Raw genomic sequence first — 17,112 nt, 5'->3', positions numbered from 1 at the left:
TTCTGTCAGAGGGTTTTATGGATGGTGTTGCATGCAGAACATAAATCTGCAGGTTGCCACTGATTATTACCCTGCAACAGCTATCATCAATGGAAAAGACTTTTTCAACATTACAAGCTCCCTGTATAACATTAATGAGTGAAAAATGGCATACTTAAGACAAAGATGCTTCAAACCTCAGCTCTTGTGTACCCTGGTTTCCCACTTTCAGAAGGGGAAAGCCACAGCTTCACTAATAGATGTGTTGAAAAGAGTTAATGGGCATTATAGAATCAGTGATGAGCACCAAGAGGAATGTATTTACTTTTACCTTTCCAAAAAAAGTATTTGACTTATCTTCAGAACATGGTTTAAACAGGGATTAAGGCTGGTGGCCTTCACCTGAACTACAGAAGTTATGTACAACACTGAACAGTGTCTCCTTCAGTAAACATCTCAGGCAATAAACGATGCAATGGTCACAGACAGGAAAAAAAAAACCCAAACAAGGTACAAAGTCATGTAACTGAGGCTGTAACATAATGTGTGGGGAAAAAAAAGCAAAAAGTTGCAAAGGGAGCCTCAGCTGGGGCATTTATTAATTGGCAAGCGCTACAATTAACAAAGTTAGTATTTTTAAATGTGGCTTTTTGTATGCTCAGCCTGTAACTTAGGTTTAATTAGTATATTCCTAATATACTAGATAAGCTCTGCACTGATGAAATTTGAGAAAAGTATTTTGGGGACCTTATTGATTAGGACCACATACTGCTTTGCTTTAGGCAGCCTTGATCTGGCTTTGGACTTTGTGGTCTACCTCAATGAGGCATAAACACAGCAGTCCCCACATGCCTACAGGTTTCAGCTGTGAGCATGGTAAAATTCTAACAAATATAACAAATGCTGCCATCTGTACCTGCACAACTGACTTTGGGCACAATGCCATTCATATATATATGTATTATAAAAGCATATTAGGTATGTTCTTAAGCATATTCATAGCATATGTAGAGACAGATCTTCAAGACTTAAATATCCAAAGCAAGTTTGAATTTTCCATGTTAAAACTTCAGAAGGAAAGGGGTTGCTCTATACCTATCTCCCCTCTGCCCTCCTCTCAATTACGTATCGTACTTCACCAGGCCAAAGCTTTAGAAATTTTCAGAAAAAGCAGAACACAAGCTACCATGCAACTTCCCTTTGATCACATTTCTCCTGGTAGCAGCTTTGCTGGGATTGCTAGCAAGCCAACTGTCAGCACACAGCAAAGAAATAGCAGCACATGTCAGTGCAGCACGCGGGGCTCACACGGCACATCCTGCCCTCTGCTCCACGTGAACTTCAGGGGGAAAGGGAATAAGGACTCTCTTCTTCCATCTGCTCCAAATGCAGCAGCGAGGCAGGATTCCAACCTAGCACTCAGGAGAGTGCCAAAAAAGGGACTGGCTACTGTGCTGGCTGCCACTGCAGGGCCCCAGGGGTGTGAGGCCCGCCAGCTGTGGGGTGGAGCCGTGCCCCCAGCCAGCTACAGCCTCTGCTGCTGTCTCGCTGCTGGCTCAGCTCGAGCAACGAGGCTTTAAGAAAAGCAATATTGTGCAGTTCACCGTGTGGTGCAGGTGTTCACCTTCAACTGTCCCTGCCCTGGGCTGCCAGAGCAGCTCCAGCAGCACAGCCTCTGCTTGCCTGTCCTCCCATGCCACAAAGCGTGGCAGCTATGAGATCCCTGCGCTGGCTTTGCTCTGAAAGAGGAAATGCTGAGGAAAGGAAAGCTCTCACCTAAATACAAAGAGCTCATATTTTTAACTGACTTCCCTCCCATGTGGAGGTGTGATACAACTCCACACTCTCCACCAAGAGCAACCTCAGCAAGTCTAATTTCACTGATGAAGAAAGGAACCTGGTGAAGAATCAAAGGCCTCCGCTGAAATAAACCCCGGGGCCAGGTACCAGCAGCAGAAAATTCAGCCAAACAAGAGCTGCTTCACATTGAGGTCACAGATCCTGTTCAGATAGGATAAATCCAGCTGGTAGCAGGGTATGGTCTGTGACCTGTTGTGAATCTCACGTGGACAGCCCCAGCAGTCAGCAGTGACTGGGTATCCACTGCAGATGCAGGGATGGAGATGCTCATCCCAGGGCAGAGCTCCCTGTAAATAAAGAAAGGGCAAATATAGGAAGGGCATGAAAAGATGTCATTCAATTATAGAATCATAGAAATACTTAGATTGGAGAGGAATGTCTAGCAAGATCTAGTCCAGCCTCCTGCTCCTGTACTGGCACCCCTGTGCAGAGGCTGCCAGTGCACTGCAGCTGATTAAAGAGCATCTTTTAATCAACCTACCCTTGTGAAGCACAAGTATGGAAAGAAGAGGAGGAACAAATTCCAGCTGCAGGAAATAAATTGCTATGGGCAAGAATTTCTTCAGCTGTTGTCCAAGCCAGCATGGAACCACGAGTGTTTGAGCTTGGTAGATTTGGACAGGGTAGGACCCTTGCACACTTGATTTCACTAGGAACCTGTGCTGAACTAGGGGATGAGTGATAGATGGAGATTTAACTGCCAAAATATATTTTTTCCTCCTAGGAGAGGAAAGAAAAAAGCAGTTTCATTCCTGAAAAATAAATTCCCCAGGTTTAAATTACATTAGGGGCATGGCATTTTTTATTTTTGTCTGGACATACATATTTGAGGGTGTTCTAATAAACAGAATATTTCCTCTGACTTCTATTCAAAGGCACAAGCAAGTTCTGCCTTTTAAAACTCAAGAATTTGATTTGCTATAGAGCAGTAAAACTTCAGGCAGGATAATCATAAATTCAGGCCTTTAAAAATAGTTCATAAAAATGTATTAAAGGACTACAAACTGAGTTACAGGCTACCATACAGTATTTTGACCTCTCCTAACATCTCTCATCATAGAATCTCACTGCTGCCAAACAAATACTGATTATTTTGCAAACAATCCCACCCAGAAGAGGAAAGAAGTGCATAGAAAAATCAAAGAGTCTGTCTAGCACCACAAAGCAAGACAGTGATAAAGCTAATGAAAAAACCCTTGGTATCATGACATCATCTTGTAGTTGAATATTCAGCCTTTTTCCAAAGCTACCACTCAACAAAGTTGTTCCAAATCCTAAAGCAAGATTTTTATAGTTAGACAGAACCAAGGTTTAACCATTTCATGTTTGTTTCCCCTTTGTTTTTATATTAGCTGCTCGTGACTTTTTACTTTATTTACAGCACATATATTAATCTGAATGCCAATTATCCTTACAGGTACAGCTATAGACAAATTAGATTCACCCAGGCAGAGCTTGTTCTTGCCATATCTTTGCAGCTAAGCTGGGACTCACTGAAGAAGAAACATTTCCCACACAGATAACCACATCAGTTTTCACATAATGCTTCAACCTGGAAGTAATCATAATTTTCCTCTACAAAAGCCAGTTGTAGCAACTGAATTTTTTACTGCTGGGCAACATCTTTTCAACTTTTGTATGTCAAAAAAACATTTGAAAAAATGTAAATGCTTCACTGAGCTACAAACAATGAAAAAAGGTGTTCTGCCTGCCATCAAACCCCGCTGTTAAAATATTAACACAATGTAAATATTGTAATATTGAGGAAGTACACTGTGTCAGTACTTCCTGGCACTGTACAAGAGCTTCACTGTTCCCTTCAGTCCCTGCTGTTAGTTTTAAACACGCACAACTTAAACAAGGCATCTGAGCTTCTCCAGTCTTAGTGCAGAATTGCAGAGAGGCAAAATCTTACTGTAGGTTCTTTCTGGACTAAAAACCAAAGTATTAAAAAGAATCCTTAAACCCAAACAATTCTGTAGATGTCAGTACTTTTGAGGCAAAAAAAAAAAAGTCCCGAGAGTCTTTCAAAAGTCTTGGCATATTGCTGCCAAACATGGAAAGATCCTTGGGTATGCACTGTCCTCCCCTTCCTCAGAGAAGAAAAACAAGCTGCAAATGCCCACCAGTGCCAGAAGTCTGAAAGCTGAAGTTATTCCTCATGGCAAAAGTCCCATTCCCCAGATTTGCCAGTTAAGCACATTACTTGCAATTGACTCTCTCAATTGACTGAATAAGCAGCACTTGTGTAATAAAGAGAATGAAGCAGCTATCTACCATCAGTAAGCCAGATGTTGCTATCAGGTCTTAAGAAATGCTGTCTAGCTGCTGTAATGATCTATTTGTCATGAAGTGTCACAGAAAAGCAGCACTGCTTCAAAAGATAGTGAACACAGAGAATAACCTTGCTATAAAAACAAAAAAAACCCTCCTAGTTGTCATACCTGCAAAAAGTCAGTAGTTTTCTTCTACGGGGATCTGAGGGCAACTAGTAAAGTTTTACTCTATTGGCTTTGGTTAATACAAGGCAAAATCCTGACTGACAAAGTCAAAATTCTCACCAGTTTCCACTGAAATAGCATTAAAAAAATTGAAATCTGAAGTTACTGCTATTTACACCTCTCTGAGTAACGTATCTGACAAGGTCTGTCCTTGTCCCACAGATCTAAATTCAAAACCAGGGAAAAATAACTGAATGTGTGAAATGTCTAATATTCCAGAAATGTCTAATCTCAACAAAACTAGGTGCTAGGATTTCAAGAAATGAGTCCTACATGCTGTATTATGACAAAAGAAAGTTGTAAACACTGCTTCATGCTACCACAGGAAGAATGAGAATTCCAAACCCTCACCAACTTTCTAAAATACACTAAATCAATGGTTTATTCCAGGCTTAAAGCATCTGCTGCTCCCGAAGCTTTCTTACCTTTCACATGTTTCTGTACACAAGTCGGAACAAAAATAACTTGTACAATGCCTCTGTGTACCAAAGTGTTGGCTAAGCCTTATTCTTATGCGTGGTAAGAAACTGCCCTCAGGGTTAACACAGATTTTCCACTTAATTTTAACTCACTCACAGACCCTTATTCTGGAAGAGCTCCTTCAAGCATGTATCCAGCTGCATCTGGATTTGTATATGGTCAAGACTAACATAAATCTCCCACCCTCAGTGTTTTTTCACATGTCAGTTTATCTGCTAAGAAAATGTACTATGAACACAACACTTAGCCCCTGTATCTTTTATCTTACTTAAAAGGGTAGAAAAACTCTTGAGAACCCAGTGAGCATTCAGTATATGTAATGGGCATGAGAGGGCTATAAAAAGTCTAGGAACAGGACATAATTCCAAAACTGAACTACTTACTGTGAGGGGGAGTGTTCATTTGTTTGTTTTTAAAAGACAAACAGGGGGGTTTTTTTTGTCTGTTTCATGAAATATTATAGCTAAGATCCTTCTCGGCTTCCATAAATGGATGTTTTTCTTACTCTCAGTGGGTGGTCTCAGAGTTTTGACAGAGGAATATCACAAGCTAAAACATAGGATGCTACAGAGATAGCCCACCTGCAGTGGTGGTGGATGTGAAGGGGCAGAGGGAAGGTGATTGCAAAAGACCAAAACAGACTGTGGTGGGGGAAATCAAAGGTCAGAAATGTATTCACAAGCCTAACAATAGGGAAGCCCTGGTAAAATGAGCAGCCAAAAAGAACAGATACATTAGAAAAAGAAGGAATGCATAAAAGAGACAAAAATGTTAGTGTTCACTTTTGCTGGGATTTTTGTTTTGTTTTGTTTTTTCAAAAAGATCATAATAAGAGACTCAGACATAATTCTTGGCACTTCTTTTAGTACAGTTAAAATATTTTAAAAACTGGTTTCTTTTATATTTCTATTTCATGCTAGCTAATTTAATAGAAAAAAATTTCTTTAAAAGCTCTGGTGTAAATCATGGGTCAAAGCAAACTCCTGCTGCTACCTTGTGTGTTGCTTGGTTTCTTACCTGTTTTCTACCAGAAAGTCTACCACATATTTCTTCAGACAGTAGAGATGGGCATCCATCAGCCCTGTTCTGATGTGCATTCTGGGGTGCCTGGAAAAGAATAAAAAAGGGAAATCATGGAGCTTTTGCATGGCTGTTTACAAGAACCTGACTTTGCAATGAGGTCAGGGGATAGTGACAAGTGTGCAAAGGTCTGTTCCTTCCCATGGAACAGGATTGCTGGAACAGAAGAGCTCAGGCTGCCATTATTGGGCTGTGTCTATAAACTTACACCTGCTGGCCCTGGGCTGATCTGCTGCAAAAGAAAACACCTCCTCCAAGGAGTCATTACTCCTGCTACATCTTCTCATGTAAGTGGAAATTGCACATTACTGGGCAGGAAGCCAAAGTAATGGGCCCAGAGTGCTAAAAGTTACAGTGGGTAATGTCAGGGTACAATAATTCAAAGCTTCTGGCTAAGTGCCTGCCTTAATATATATGCAAGGCTGGGCATGTTCTGCTAGCAAACACAACAACACTACTGTATTTTCTCCAACACTTCCTGGAGGGGAAGAGGGGAAGGAGATGGGGTCTGCTCACCTTTCTTACACTACACATTACAAATGATTGCCACAGCTCAATTACAAAGCATTTGGCTATCCAGCCCAGTAAGGTGGAAAAGATCAGTAAAACTACCATTCATCATAAGCCAAACAGGGAAGTCTTTGCTTTTGGAGCAGTGTCAGGTTAATATTTCAGAACCTCAGGAATCTCTGGTAGCTTCAAAATTTTAAGAACAAAGTTTAAACCATAAAGACTCATTGACTGCTTCTACTGCTTGTCTTTATGATCTGTTCTTGGATAATGGAAAACCTTTTTGGAACCTGTTTCAAACCAGCTAGATATTTTAGGCCAATATTACTTTCCCTTCCACAAATCTGTGGCCTCATTTGAGACCATTCTGGCTGCCTCAACATTTGCCACTGTTCTCAGAACAAAAAAGCCACAAGAATATTTAGCCTGCAGATTAAAAAAGACAAAACACAACAACAGTCAGGAACTATGCTGAGCTGTTCAAGACATCCATAACTGCACTCACGGTCAGAGGTTATTAAGGAGAGAAATTTCAATCCACACCTGAAATTGTTTCTGTTTTCATTTTGCTTCCTTTGATGTCTGGATTTCATAATTAAGCTTGAATGAACATATTTTATCAGTGTACTCTATCCAACTTGGGCTTGCTTATTCCAGGACATGCTAAAGTCAGATGTTTGTGATCATGATCACTTTTATTATGCAGTTAGCTCAGCAGAAAGATCACTCACAAATTGGGCATGCATATAAGCATAAACAGTAAACCAATACTACCACACCTAATATTTATTAATACCAAAGTTACCAAGAACATCAGGTGTTCTAGTAAGCCATTTTTCAGTGCATTTCTCAATTAATGCCTTGAACTACCAAAGTATTTAAGTCTTAACATTTCATGACTTATGGGGCATTTCTCAAGCATGCCATTCAAGCTACGCATATTTTTGACTATAACAAAATTCTTGAAGTCCCATTTGCAAAAGGAAAGCTCCTATAATAGCAGTACAACACTTTGCAGTGAAGTATGTGGTACTAGAAAATGATATATGCACTTTCAGTAGATTACTTCATTAACAAAACATGAGCTCACCTAGCAATGCTCCAGTACTGATGTTATCAGTGGCCCAGATGTTGCTGTGGAAGGCAGCCCAAATAGCAATGTTCCTTATGCAAAGAGGATAGGGAATCCACTAATTTTAATGAGATCTTGTAGTTGGAAGTCAGCAGATTCCCTCCTGCTCTGCATCCTGAGAATGGCTTCCACTTTTTGTGTATGTGTGAGAGGGACAAATTTCCTATCTTCTCTGAGAAAGGTCCATTTGTATTTATGTAATGAATATAATAGTTTACTGGGAAACTGAATAAATCAATGGAACAGGCAATAAACATGCAAACATAAGAAGGAGAGGCAAAAATGGGAGGAAAAAATCCAATTCCTAACCTGAAGATGACAAATAAGAAGGAGAGGCAAAAATGGGAGGAAAAAATCCAATTCCTAACCTGAAGATGACAAATAAGACAAAATTTCTTTACTGCCAGAATGCCAGTTTTTTTCTCTTCCTGTTCAAGATCTTTCATACACTCCCCCTTAAACACCAGGCAGAGGAAGGCTGCAGGGGCTAGGCATCAAGCAATGCTGTAAAACAGGAATTCCCCAGTAAATGCTGGTTCTGTGGCCAGTGTCTGTGTGGCTCTCACACATGCAGTCTCCCCACCTGCAAACCGGAATAATGCTATTTATCTACACCACAGGACACTGAGGATTTGTGGGCTGAGGTTTGTATCTGCATGCAAGCATTGTACCAAGATTTTCTGTAGCTATGCAACTTTGTTTAAAAGTTATACAAAATCAGTGGAAGTGGACAAATAGTAGCACAGTGCTATCCCAGCTCCTCAATCCCACAAAAAACAACCCCCACAAAAAGCAGCCAGACAGAATTTGTACTGAAACACCAGTCTGAGTTAGCTTTCAATGTAGAATATAGTAACAATAATGGAACATCATGCTGGACAAGAGGGAGGTCCCACAATGAAATCCTCTAAAATACAGACCACCTAAGTGATTTGCAACAGAATAGTCCCATAGATTAATATTATAATCACAGCTTCAAAGGTCAAACAGGCAAGTTTGGCCACATGCATAAACAAAGCTGTGATTTCTGTAAACCAGGCTCAAGAAGAGAATAGCCACACTAAACCAGACTGATAAGAGCACTCTATCATAACAAGCCACTAAAGATGATGCTCATTTTCATTGACTAGTGCTTAAACCAGTTTATCTTCAGGTAAAAGCAAAGGAGCCAAATAATCTAACAGATAACAGCAAACCCCATCACCATTTCAAATGAGCATCTGGTTACTAATATTGAGAGCCACGCTCCCATCTCAAGCCTCTGATCTCCCACTCCATCAGCTAATCTTTACAACATATGAAAAATGAGCGTGTCCAAGAACAGCTGATACAGAAAGAATCGAATAACAAACAATGCAGGAGCTGACGCACCTAGACTTATTGCTTCGAGGGAGATAATACAGAAGGCTTTTAATTATATCATCAAAGCCAGAGAGAAGGTACTAGGAGGGGCTGGCTGCAGATGGTTAAGTGTTAATGAATGCCGGGTTGGGTGGTTTATCAAAAGAAAAAGACTGGATATGTATCTGAGAGGGTCACCCTTGAGATGAAAGTTGCAACAGCCATTGTTGGAGCTCTTTAATGAGGGAGGAATGTCAAATGTGTACCCTTTAAGAATCATACCAATTACTAAATGAACTTCAGTTCAATCTAGCAAATGTAATCAAGCACAAGTCATTAAAATACACAGTAAAACTCCCTTTGGTGCTGCCACTATAGTGTCTATTACTGTCTGTGCTCCCATGCAAGGGAGGGGGCTGCTCCCACTTATAAGCTCTGTGTGTTAACTGACGGCAGATTTTAGTCCTAATGATGAGGCACAGAGGGCTCCCTGGCAGAAAGCTGACAATTAGAAGGCTAGGAAAGATCTGTGGAGAAGTCAGGGAAAGATTAAAAGAGCAATTTCAATGTGTAAAATTAGCTTTTATTAGCACATAATTCCACAAAATCCTGACTCAGGATGAGAGTGCATAAAGGTCTGCAAGAGTCCTTAGAAAAGTCTGTGCCTGTAATTCCTGACACGCCATTGTGAAATAATAAGCAGTACTAACAGGATTGATGCATGCTTCATACATGGCATTGCTTTGAAAGTGGAGCCCAGAGCTTTTCTTTCCCTGATAACCCCCCTCAGGATTTCCTCCCTCAGGGAAATCAACCACTGATAGAGCAAACTTCCCTTGTTTAAAGGGAAGAAGTCGGACAATTGTTTCAACTGTAAACTAATTAAGAGAGATTACCACCAAGAGCTGGAGGTTCCAACCAGCTCCATACTCCCACTGACAGTGTGATAATGCCAGGCTGGGGTCAAAATCATAAATCTGAAGGGAGCACACACAATGCTTAAAGCCAAAAAGCCTCTCTACTAAGCATGGGATATTGCCACATTAACCTCACCACCTCACAAATAAACTAGCTGAGAAAGAGAAATCCCATGGCCTCCCTTTCCCTAACTTCATACAGCTGTTGACGGAAAATATGAAGGTCTTTAAATAAGCTCAAGGACCTGAGGCTGTCCGTACTCAAACAGTAATCCAGGCAATGACACAATAAAAATCTAATCATACCTGCTATTAACCTGGCTCCTAAACCTACACCTGAATTACATCAGGTGGGCTCACGGGTATTAGTTAATCTTCCTCCCCATCCTTCCAAAGTAAATAAATAACAGCAAGCTATGTGCAAACTATGCATTCCAGACTTGCATCTTTTCTAACTAATGGCATGTAGCTCACACAGCCCATATAGCCAAACACTCTGTCACATTCTTCCTGTCCCCACACCATGAACTGTGCTCTTGCGTGAAGCAGCGTGCGGTCCAGTTCAAACACAGTGCTGACCCCTGCCTGTCTGCAAGAACGTGGTGCTCTCGTGTTGATACAAAGCCAGTGTACAGATCAACATGAAGAGAAGTCTCACAGCAAAAGCTGCCAGACCACCTTTAATGTCTCAAGCATTCCTGCTTTTAAAGGAAAAAAAAATAATCCCTAAATCGCATTGCTCATTTACGGGACAGCTCTTGGCTGTAAACTCACTAATAATAAAAGACCACTGTTACACTGGCTCTTCAAAAATCCCAGACACCTTATGACCTTAATTTTTTTTTTTTTTATTTTTTTTTTTTACGCAGAGCTTTTGGCCAAAAAGATCCCAAAGCACTTATCCCCATGAATGTCCCCACTGTGTGCTGGGGCTGCTTTGCCCACCGGTGAAATGCTGCCACCTCTGGGCTGCAGAGCTGCGGTGGCGGGGCCGCTGCAGGGGAGGGTGGGCAGAGGGGAGGCAGAGGATGCGACTTCTTGGGTGGGACTGCTCCAGTTCAGGCTGAGGAACACCCCAGCTGGGGGCCCCGAGAGCTCAACACGGCACAGGCTACTCTGAGGTGTCTCCCAACACATGCCATGAGCCCTGGACGCCCCTGAGCTCTGTTCCCCTCCCTGTACTTTTGTAACAACCTTATTTAAAAAGGCAAGAGGGCAAAAATTGCTTTGGTCTGTGCAGGATCTCGCAAGGGAGGACAGGACACTGCAGTTCTGGTAACAACTACCCACCATTCATCCTCACAGCTGCTGCTGCTAAAGAGACGCTGCACCAGAAATGGGAAGTACTTTCCAAATGAAAATGTTTTATTGATCTGGTGACCTAAGTTGCTTGAAAGCCTTCTGAATAATAAATATTTTTCACTTAAAACCTTCACCACATGCCATTTTTCTTTGTTGTATTATGTTATTAATATACCCACGAGACTATAATAAAAACTCTGAACTTACTTTTGACAAAAACATGCTGAAAACTTTTTGGTAAAGGAACTAACCTTCATGGAAAGCCAAAGATTAAATCATTTTCTCTAGTATAAAGAGTATAGGTTAGCAGTCAGAACTCAGGATTAATATTTGCTCAAGGTCAGTAATGGTTTAGAACAAGCCAGTGTGACCTCTCTGTAGAAAGAGTCATTTTCTTGGCAACAACACTGTGTTTTAAAGTTAACATCTCTTGTGACGTTGATGCTGAAGAGCAAGGGTGCCAATGGCTGCACAGCCACCCCATCACATGAACCTATAAAAAATGTTTTTCTTCATCCCGCTTCAGCTTTCCCATATGAAAACAAGAACAGCAGTAATTCCTTAACCCCCCCCAAGTCAGAGGAGTGCTCCCTGGGGGCTGCAGAGCCACGTTGCTGGATGTGCACGTGCATCCCCCTGGGAGCACAGCAGCCACAGCTGCCTGTGAAAGCACTTCCCTAAATTTGGTTCCAAGGGTCTTCTCTACCATACTGAGTGTGAACAGCTGTAGGAAACAACGCAGGGGCCAGGCTGCCCACAACACTACCACCCCTTTTCTCTTTCCCTGTCACTGGAAAAACAGAGTTCATGCAAATATTTTATACTAGACACTTTTATACTAGATACTATTCTGCTAGAATACCCTGATTGCTATGTATAAACTGGGAAACTAAAAGAGAGAGACCAAAATGATAATAAGCCTGGAGTTTGGTGTGAACAGAAGAGAATACACTGTGAAGGAGGGCGGGGACTGCCAGAGACATTATTAATAGGTTTTACCCTTGAGCTCTGGCAGCTACTTGTTCTATACACAGAGGAAAAGGATTAATCAAGCCTTGCACGTAAAGGTTCTTTCTATGGTCTGCCAAAATATTTAAAGGGCTATATACAAAGTGTAAGCCTTATTATTATACACATTCAATGTAATCATCTTATGCTACAGTTAAGGCCAGGATGACAATAAAGTAGATTATTGTGTGCTATAACCAATTCAATTCCAACACAACGGGACATGGCTTAGTCACTTCGTTCAGATCTGGTGTTTGAGCTTATTTTTCTTATGCTGGGCTAAACTGTGATTTAAGAGATTTAATCGAGCTTTGGGAAATGCTTTCTTTGCTGAAGAAGGAGAAAGAGCTAGAAGTCTGCACCTGGCAACCCTAATCATTTCCAATTTTCAGCCCATTTTGCTTTTTGCTTCATGGAAATTCACCTTAGTAAATAATTGCTCCCTAAAATCACCAGGGCTGAAAGGATGACAACACTTCAGAGGAACAAGTTTTAAGAAAACAATTGAAGCTGGAGGATTGTATAGAGACTACTGAAGAACAGCAGCTCCTGCTGATCCCTCCTACATCAGTTCCCTGAGGGCTAAGCAGTAGACATATGATATATTTTTTTAAATCAAATAATTACAGTAAATGCATGGGAAACTGAATACTAGGTCAAAGCTGCAGGTCACTAGCAATATGTAGCTTAAACACAGCAAGGCTGACACTTTCTTCATGCCACTGGCCTGGACTCAAAGGCAAATAAAACTACTTGCAGCATGAGCCTTACATGACAAGGCTCTAAAGACCTTCTGCACCTCCCAGGTGAGGTGGGTCCTACTTAGAATATACAATCTGCAAAATTTGGAATTTAAGGTATGGGCATATCTTTGGGCTACTAAAATACATAGGCAAAAAGAAATTCTTCCTCCTCTAATTTTAAATTGCAAGCAAAACCATAAGCAAAAAAAGCCTCCAAAGTTGAAATAAGCAGAAATGTTTCCCTTGTATTTCACAGGGCCCAGGAGCAGAACAAATTGAAGTTGTCACACATATCCCTTGTGTTTCCCATTGTGAGTTGCTGTTCAGGTACCTCATGAGAATCACCTACTTCTGCACCACCAGTTTATTAAAATTAAAAATCTCTCTTTAAACCTGTTGCTATGCACAGGACATAGGCTGATCACTCACTTCCCTTTGCTAAGATCTTTGCCTGACAAGCAAACAGGCTCTTCATGACAGAAAGTGCACCTTTGTGAGTCTTTCTGTAGAACATATCTGCATTCAAGAAAGTTAAATTTCACCAGACTGAAGAAAAACCTGACAAGAGCCTGACAGCAGGTCATTAGAGTTAGAAGGAAGACTACATGTCAGACAAAGCAGCATCTGGCTCCCACCAAAACTTACAGTCCAGAAAGCAAGAAGACATTGAGCTTTGAGTCCAAAGATGGGGAAAATTTAAGTGTTTTTATGACCAAAATCTACTCAAATCCAGTCCAGGTAAATGCAGCCTTTCTGCCTTAAACCTGGCAATGCTAATTAAGTGAATTTTACTTTGTTCCTGCTCCTTGATAGTCTGTAGCTTCCTTAGTTGATGCTTTGACCTGTGGGGTTTTTGTTGATTTTTGCAATTACTGCTTCTGCCTCAGTTTTGGTTCACAGTAAGTTTTTAGTACCATATGTACTCACATCTCAATTCCACTGGAACCTCAACACTTTAGCACTTGACATGGTAACTACTCTTCATACTGACCGCAAGTGTCAAAATATTTAATTAGGTAATGAGAACAGCTTTATCTCAGGCAGAATTAAAGTGGCACAGAACTTGGCTCTGCAGCCACTGTGGAGGGAGCCTGGCTGTCACTGCCAGGGCACAGGCTGCTCCACACCTTGGCAGTGCTGTAAAGGTACATAAAACAAAAATACATGTTGAGGAAATTCTTCTAAGGAATCAGCACTCAGACTCCATGAATCCTGCTTTCCTACAAGAAATCAGAGGGGTTTCCTGACTGGGTTATATGAAGTCATGACTCAGCCTGGGTATTCAGATACACTCTCAGAGACATGGTAGCTCAGATTTAAGGCAGCACCAGCCTTAAGCTGTGAGATTTCAGGACAGTGAGAGCCATCAGAGTTTGGGACATCAATGACTTCAGAGTACAGCCCAGTCCTGCTGTGAAACTCCCCAGGTGATACGGACGTCACACAAGAAATACAGATATACTTATGCTCTTTTCTAATTTAAAAGAACCTATACATTTTATCAACTAATATTTTGACAGTATCAAACAAGAACTTAATTAATGTCTTAAAATTAGCAAGTGTAACATTCTTTTTGCAGAGTGACAGCAGAATTGAAAGCCAAAGGAGAACTGAAGTCAGACTGAAGCCACTGACAGACATCACTCATCTTTTCAGCCCAAAAGAACCATATGATTACTTCTTTTAATAGCTAACTGGCATTTTACAAAATACCATTAGAAATACCATGGAATGAGGAATGTAAGTATCAGAGGGGAAAAAAAAAGGAAAAAAGACTAGATACAAGAAAGTATCATCACCACAAGATGACCTTAACATTCACCCGAAGTCTAAACTTGCATTTTTTTTAACAAGTAATTACAGTGGTTACAACCACACTGGATTAGTTTCTGGTTAGACCAGATTACTCATGATTTAAAATTTTCAGACCTGTTAATAGCTATAACAGAAGTTGCTGCTTCTTATTACTACAAGAAACTGAACCTACAACTAAAACACTTTCAGGAAGATGCTAAAGTTGGAGCTCTATAGCATTGAGCCCAGATGAACAAAAACATACTGCACTAAAGACAGAGTTGGATTTCCAAGAATCTCTCTCACTTTTCACCCCCATTAGTAGCACCTGAATAAAAGTTTAAGGTTGAACTGGAAGAATTTTATTCCTTTGGAATAGTGATCATACGGCAATTAGAATACTGCAGAAGAAAATCCAGGTGGATTCAATGCAATGAGAAGATACTTTGAGCAAATTTCCTTCCTTCTCTGGAACAGTTATTGCTGACTGAGAAACTTCACATACATTAGAGTGAAGCTTCTCACTTCAGCACATGCTAAGGTGGGAGCTGCCTTTATAAACAGAAGGCAAAAAACCTCCAAACAAACAACCCTCCAAAAAAAAAACAAACCCAAAATACATTCTTGAAAGAAAAGTTGTCAGGACAGCTAATAAAACACTGCTCATTTGTGTACTTTCACAATTCCAGTATTAATTTTTGAAATTTTTAGCTGCAGTTTTGAAGTCCAGTTTTTGGCTAGAATTACCACATATTTTATTGCTATCACATCCAGCACATTACATGTCTGGAGACAGAGTGGCTTCAGCAATTAACTACATAAGAGAAACATCAATCCAGACTTCAGTGGTGCCTCACAGTGAAAGCAGTGGCAGAGAACCATTTTCAGCACAGATCACAAGTTGGTATTGAAAAGCAAGTGAAAAGACAGCAACTGAATCCTCTGTTGTTTATACCACCTGGGGCAGTGAGTTTAAACCTCACAGCCTAGAAGCAATAAACTGGCCATGGCAAGTACCAGAGCTCAGCTGTTCCATCATTTGCTCTCAGAAGAGCTCTCTGCAGAAAAACCAGAGCAGCAACAAATCCAGTCCCTGTCCTTTGCAAGGCTAAACTCATGGTAGGACAATTGCCTCATCTTGAAACATTTAGCCTAACAGAAAGAAATAGGTAGTGGATGACCTGAAGATTATCATTTACAATTTTACATCAGCCTCAGATACTATTAAAACAAAACAACTTTTATTCCCTTCTTGCTTGGAAAAGACTGGGACCATTCTGTCTGTGGTTGTAGACTGTTTCAGTATTATCCAACTGCATAAACGAAACTAGTGTCAAAATTAAGTTTTAAATGGCTTGAGGTTTATAGGAATTAAAGAAGGAAAAATTAAATTTGAAACTCTGCTTGTTTACTAGCACTAATTAAATATGCCAGATTTCTGGGCAAGCTTCCTAGCCTGTGGCTACTACGTTACTGGCTTGTAAAACAGTCAACAAGTGCATGAGTACAAAGCACAAATACAATAACAGATTTCGTGTACAGTCCTGCCCTTAGTTTATAAAGAAAAAAATGTATTAGAACCAATCTGTAACTATAAAGCCCTGTGCTAACCCTCTAGACTGTGCTAGTAACATTAAAAAGGCCCAAGTCTACAATGGCTGCTTTTGCAGAGACAGTTAAAAAAAGTAAACACAGAGAGAGGTAAGAAGCAATAAGTACAACAAAAATTAACAGGAAGCCTTAAAAGACCATGAAGAAGCCAAATTTTTACTTCTAAAAATTCCATGCTTCTGGGCTCTGCTCTCAAAATAATTTGCTATTAAAAATAAAAGGGAGTTTTACCACTTCAACAGAAGAGGTGGGTCTGATTCTTCACACCACAGAAGCTGCACTCTTCATAAATAGATTTTATTATTATATTGGACTTCACTAGAAAATAGCTTTATTCTGGAAAGCTGGAATTGCACATTTAATGGGAGAAAGGACCAGATCTTCAAGTGTACAGTCCTTCACATTCTGGACTTTTAAGACCGGTAATACCTTTGTGTTCTACATTTTAAAGGAACCAGCACAATGAGCTCATAGTCTGTGAGGAAACTACAACAACCAAGAAACAACAAACTGAAGCCCATCTCAGAAAAAAAAAGGAGTCTCTGGGGACAGAACAAAATGCAGTGGTAGTTGTATCATCCCTAGGTAGGTAGAGAAGGAAGGAGGAACAGTAAGAGCCCATCAGCTGAACTGTTCTTTGCACACCCATCTTTCAGAAAAAGCTCCCAATTTACTTTCTGTGCCTGAAGCAGCTGTTTCTACAAAAGCAGCAAACAACTCTTAATAAAAAAAACACTTGTGGGCAATTTGCTGCCTTGACAGCTTTAACGTGAAAAGCTTTCACAGCAACTCAAATTAATGGGTGTTCCCACTGTACAGTAGTCCTGCTCAGCTTTAAGGAAACCAGGAATTAT

At 40.6% G+C, this 17,112-nt stretch overlaps 1 protein-coding gene across 1 annotated transcript in view; it reads right to left on the bottom strand.

Moving 5' to 3' along the window:
* The window catches only part of EIF2B3 (eukaryotic translation initiation factor 2B subunit gamma), a 94,380-nt gene that overhangs the window by 42,584 nt on the left and 34,684 nt on the right, over window positions 1-17,112 (bottom strand). The window contains exon 5 of the mRNA XM_074545906.1: window positions 5,838-5,927. Coding sequence (XP_074402007.1) covers window positions 5,838-5,927 — 90 coding nt within the window. The remainder of the gene's footprint in view (window positions 1-5,837; window positions 5,928-17,112) is intronic.

This window comes from Zonotrichia albicollis, chromosome 8, assembly GCF_047830755.1.
Source record: "Zonotrichia albicollis isolate bZonAlb1 chromosome 8, bZonAlb1.hap1, whole genome shotgun sequence".
Lineage (NCBI taxonomy): Eukaryota > Metazoa > Chordata > Aves > Passeriformes > Passerellidae > Zonotrichia > Zonotrichia albicollis.
Note: the sequence above shows the minus strand (reverse complement) of the source record. Positions and strands in the feature narration are given on the sequence as shown.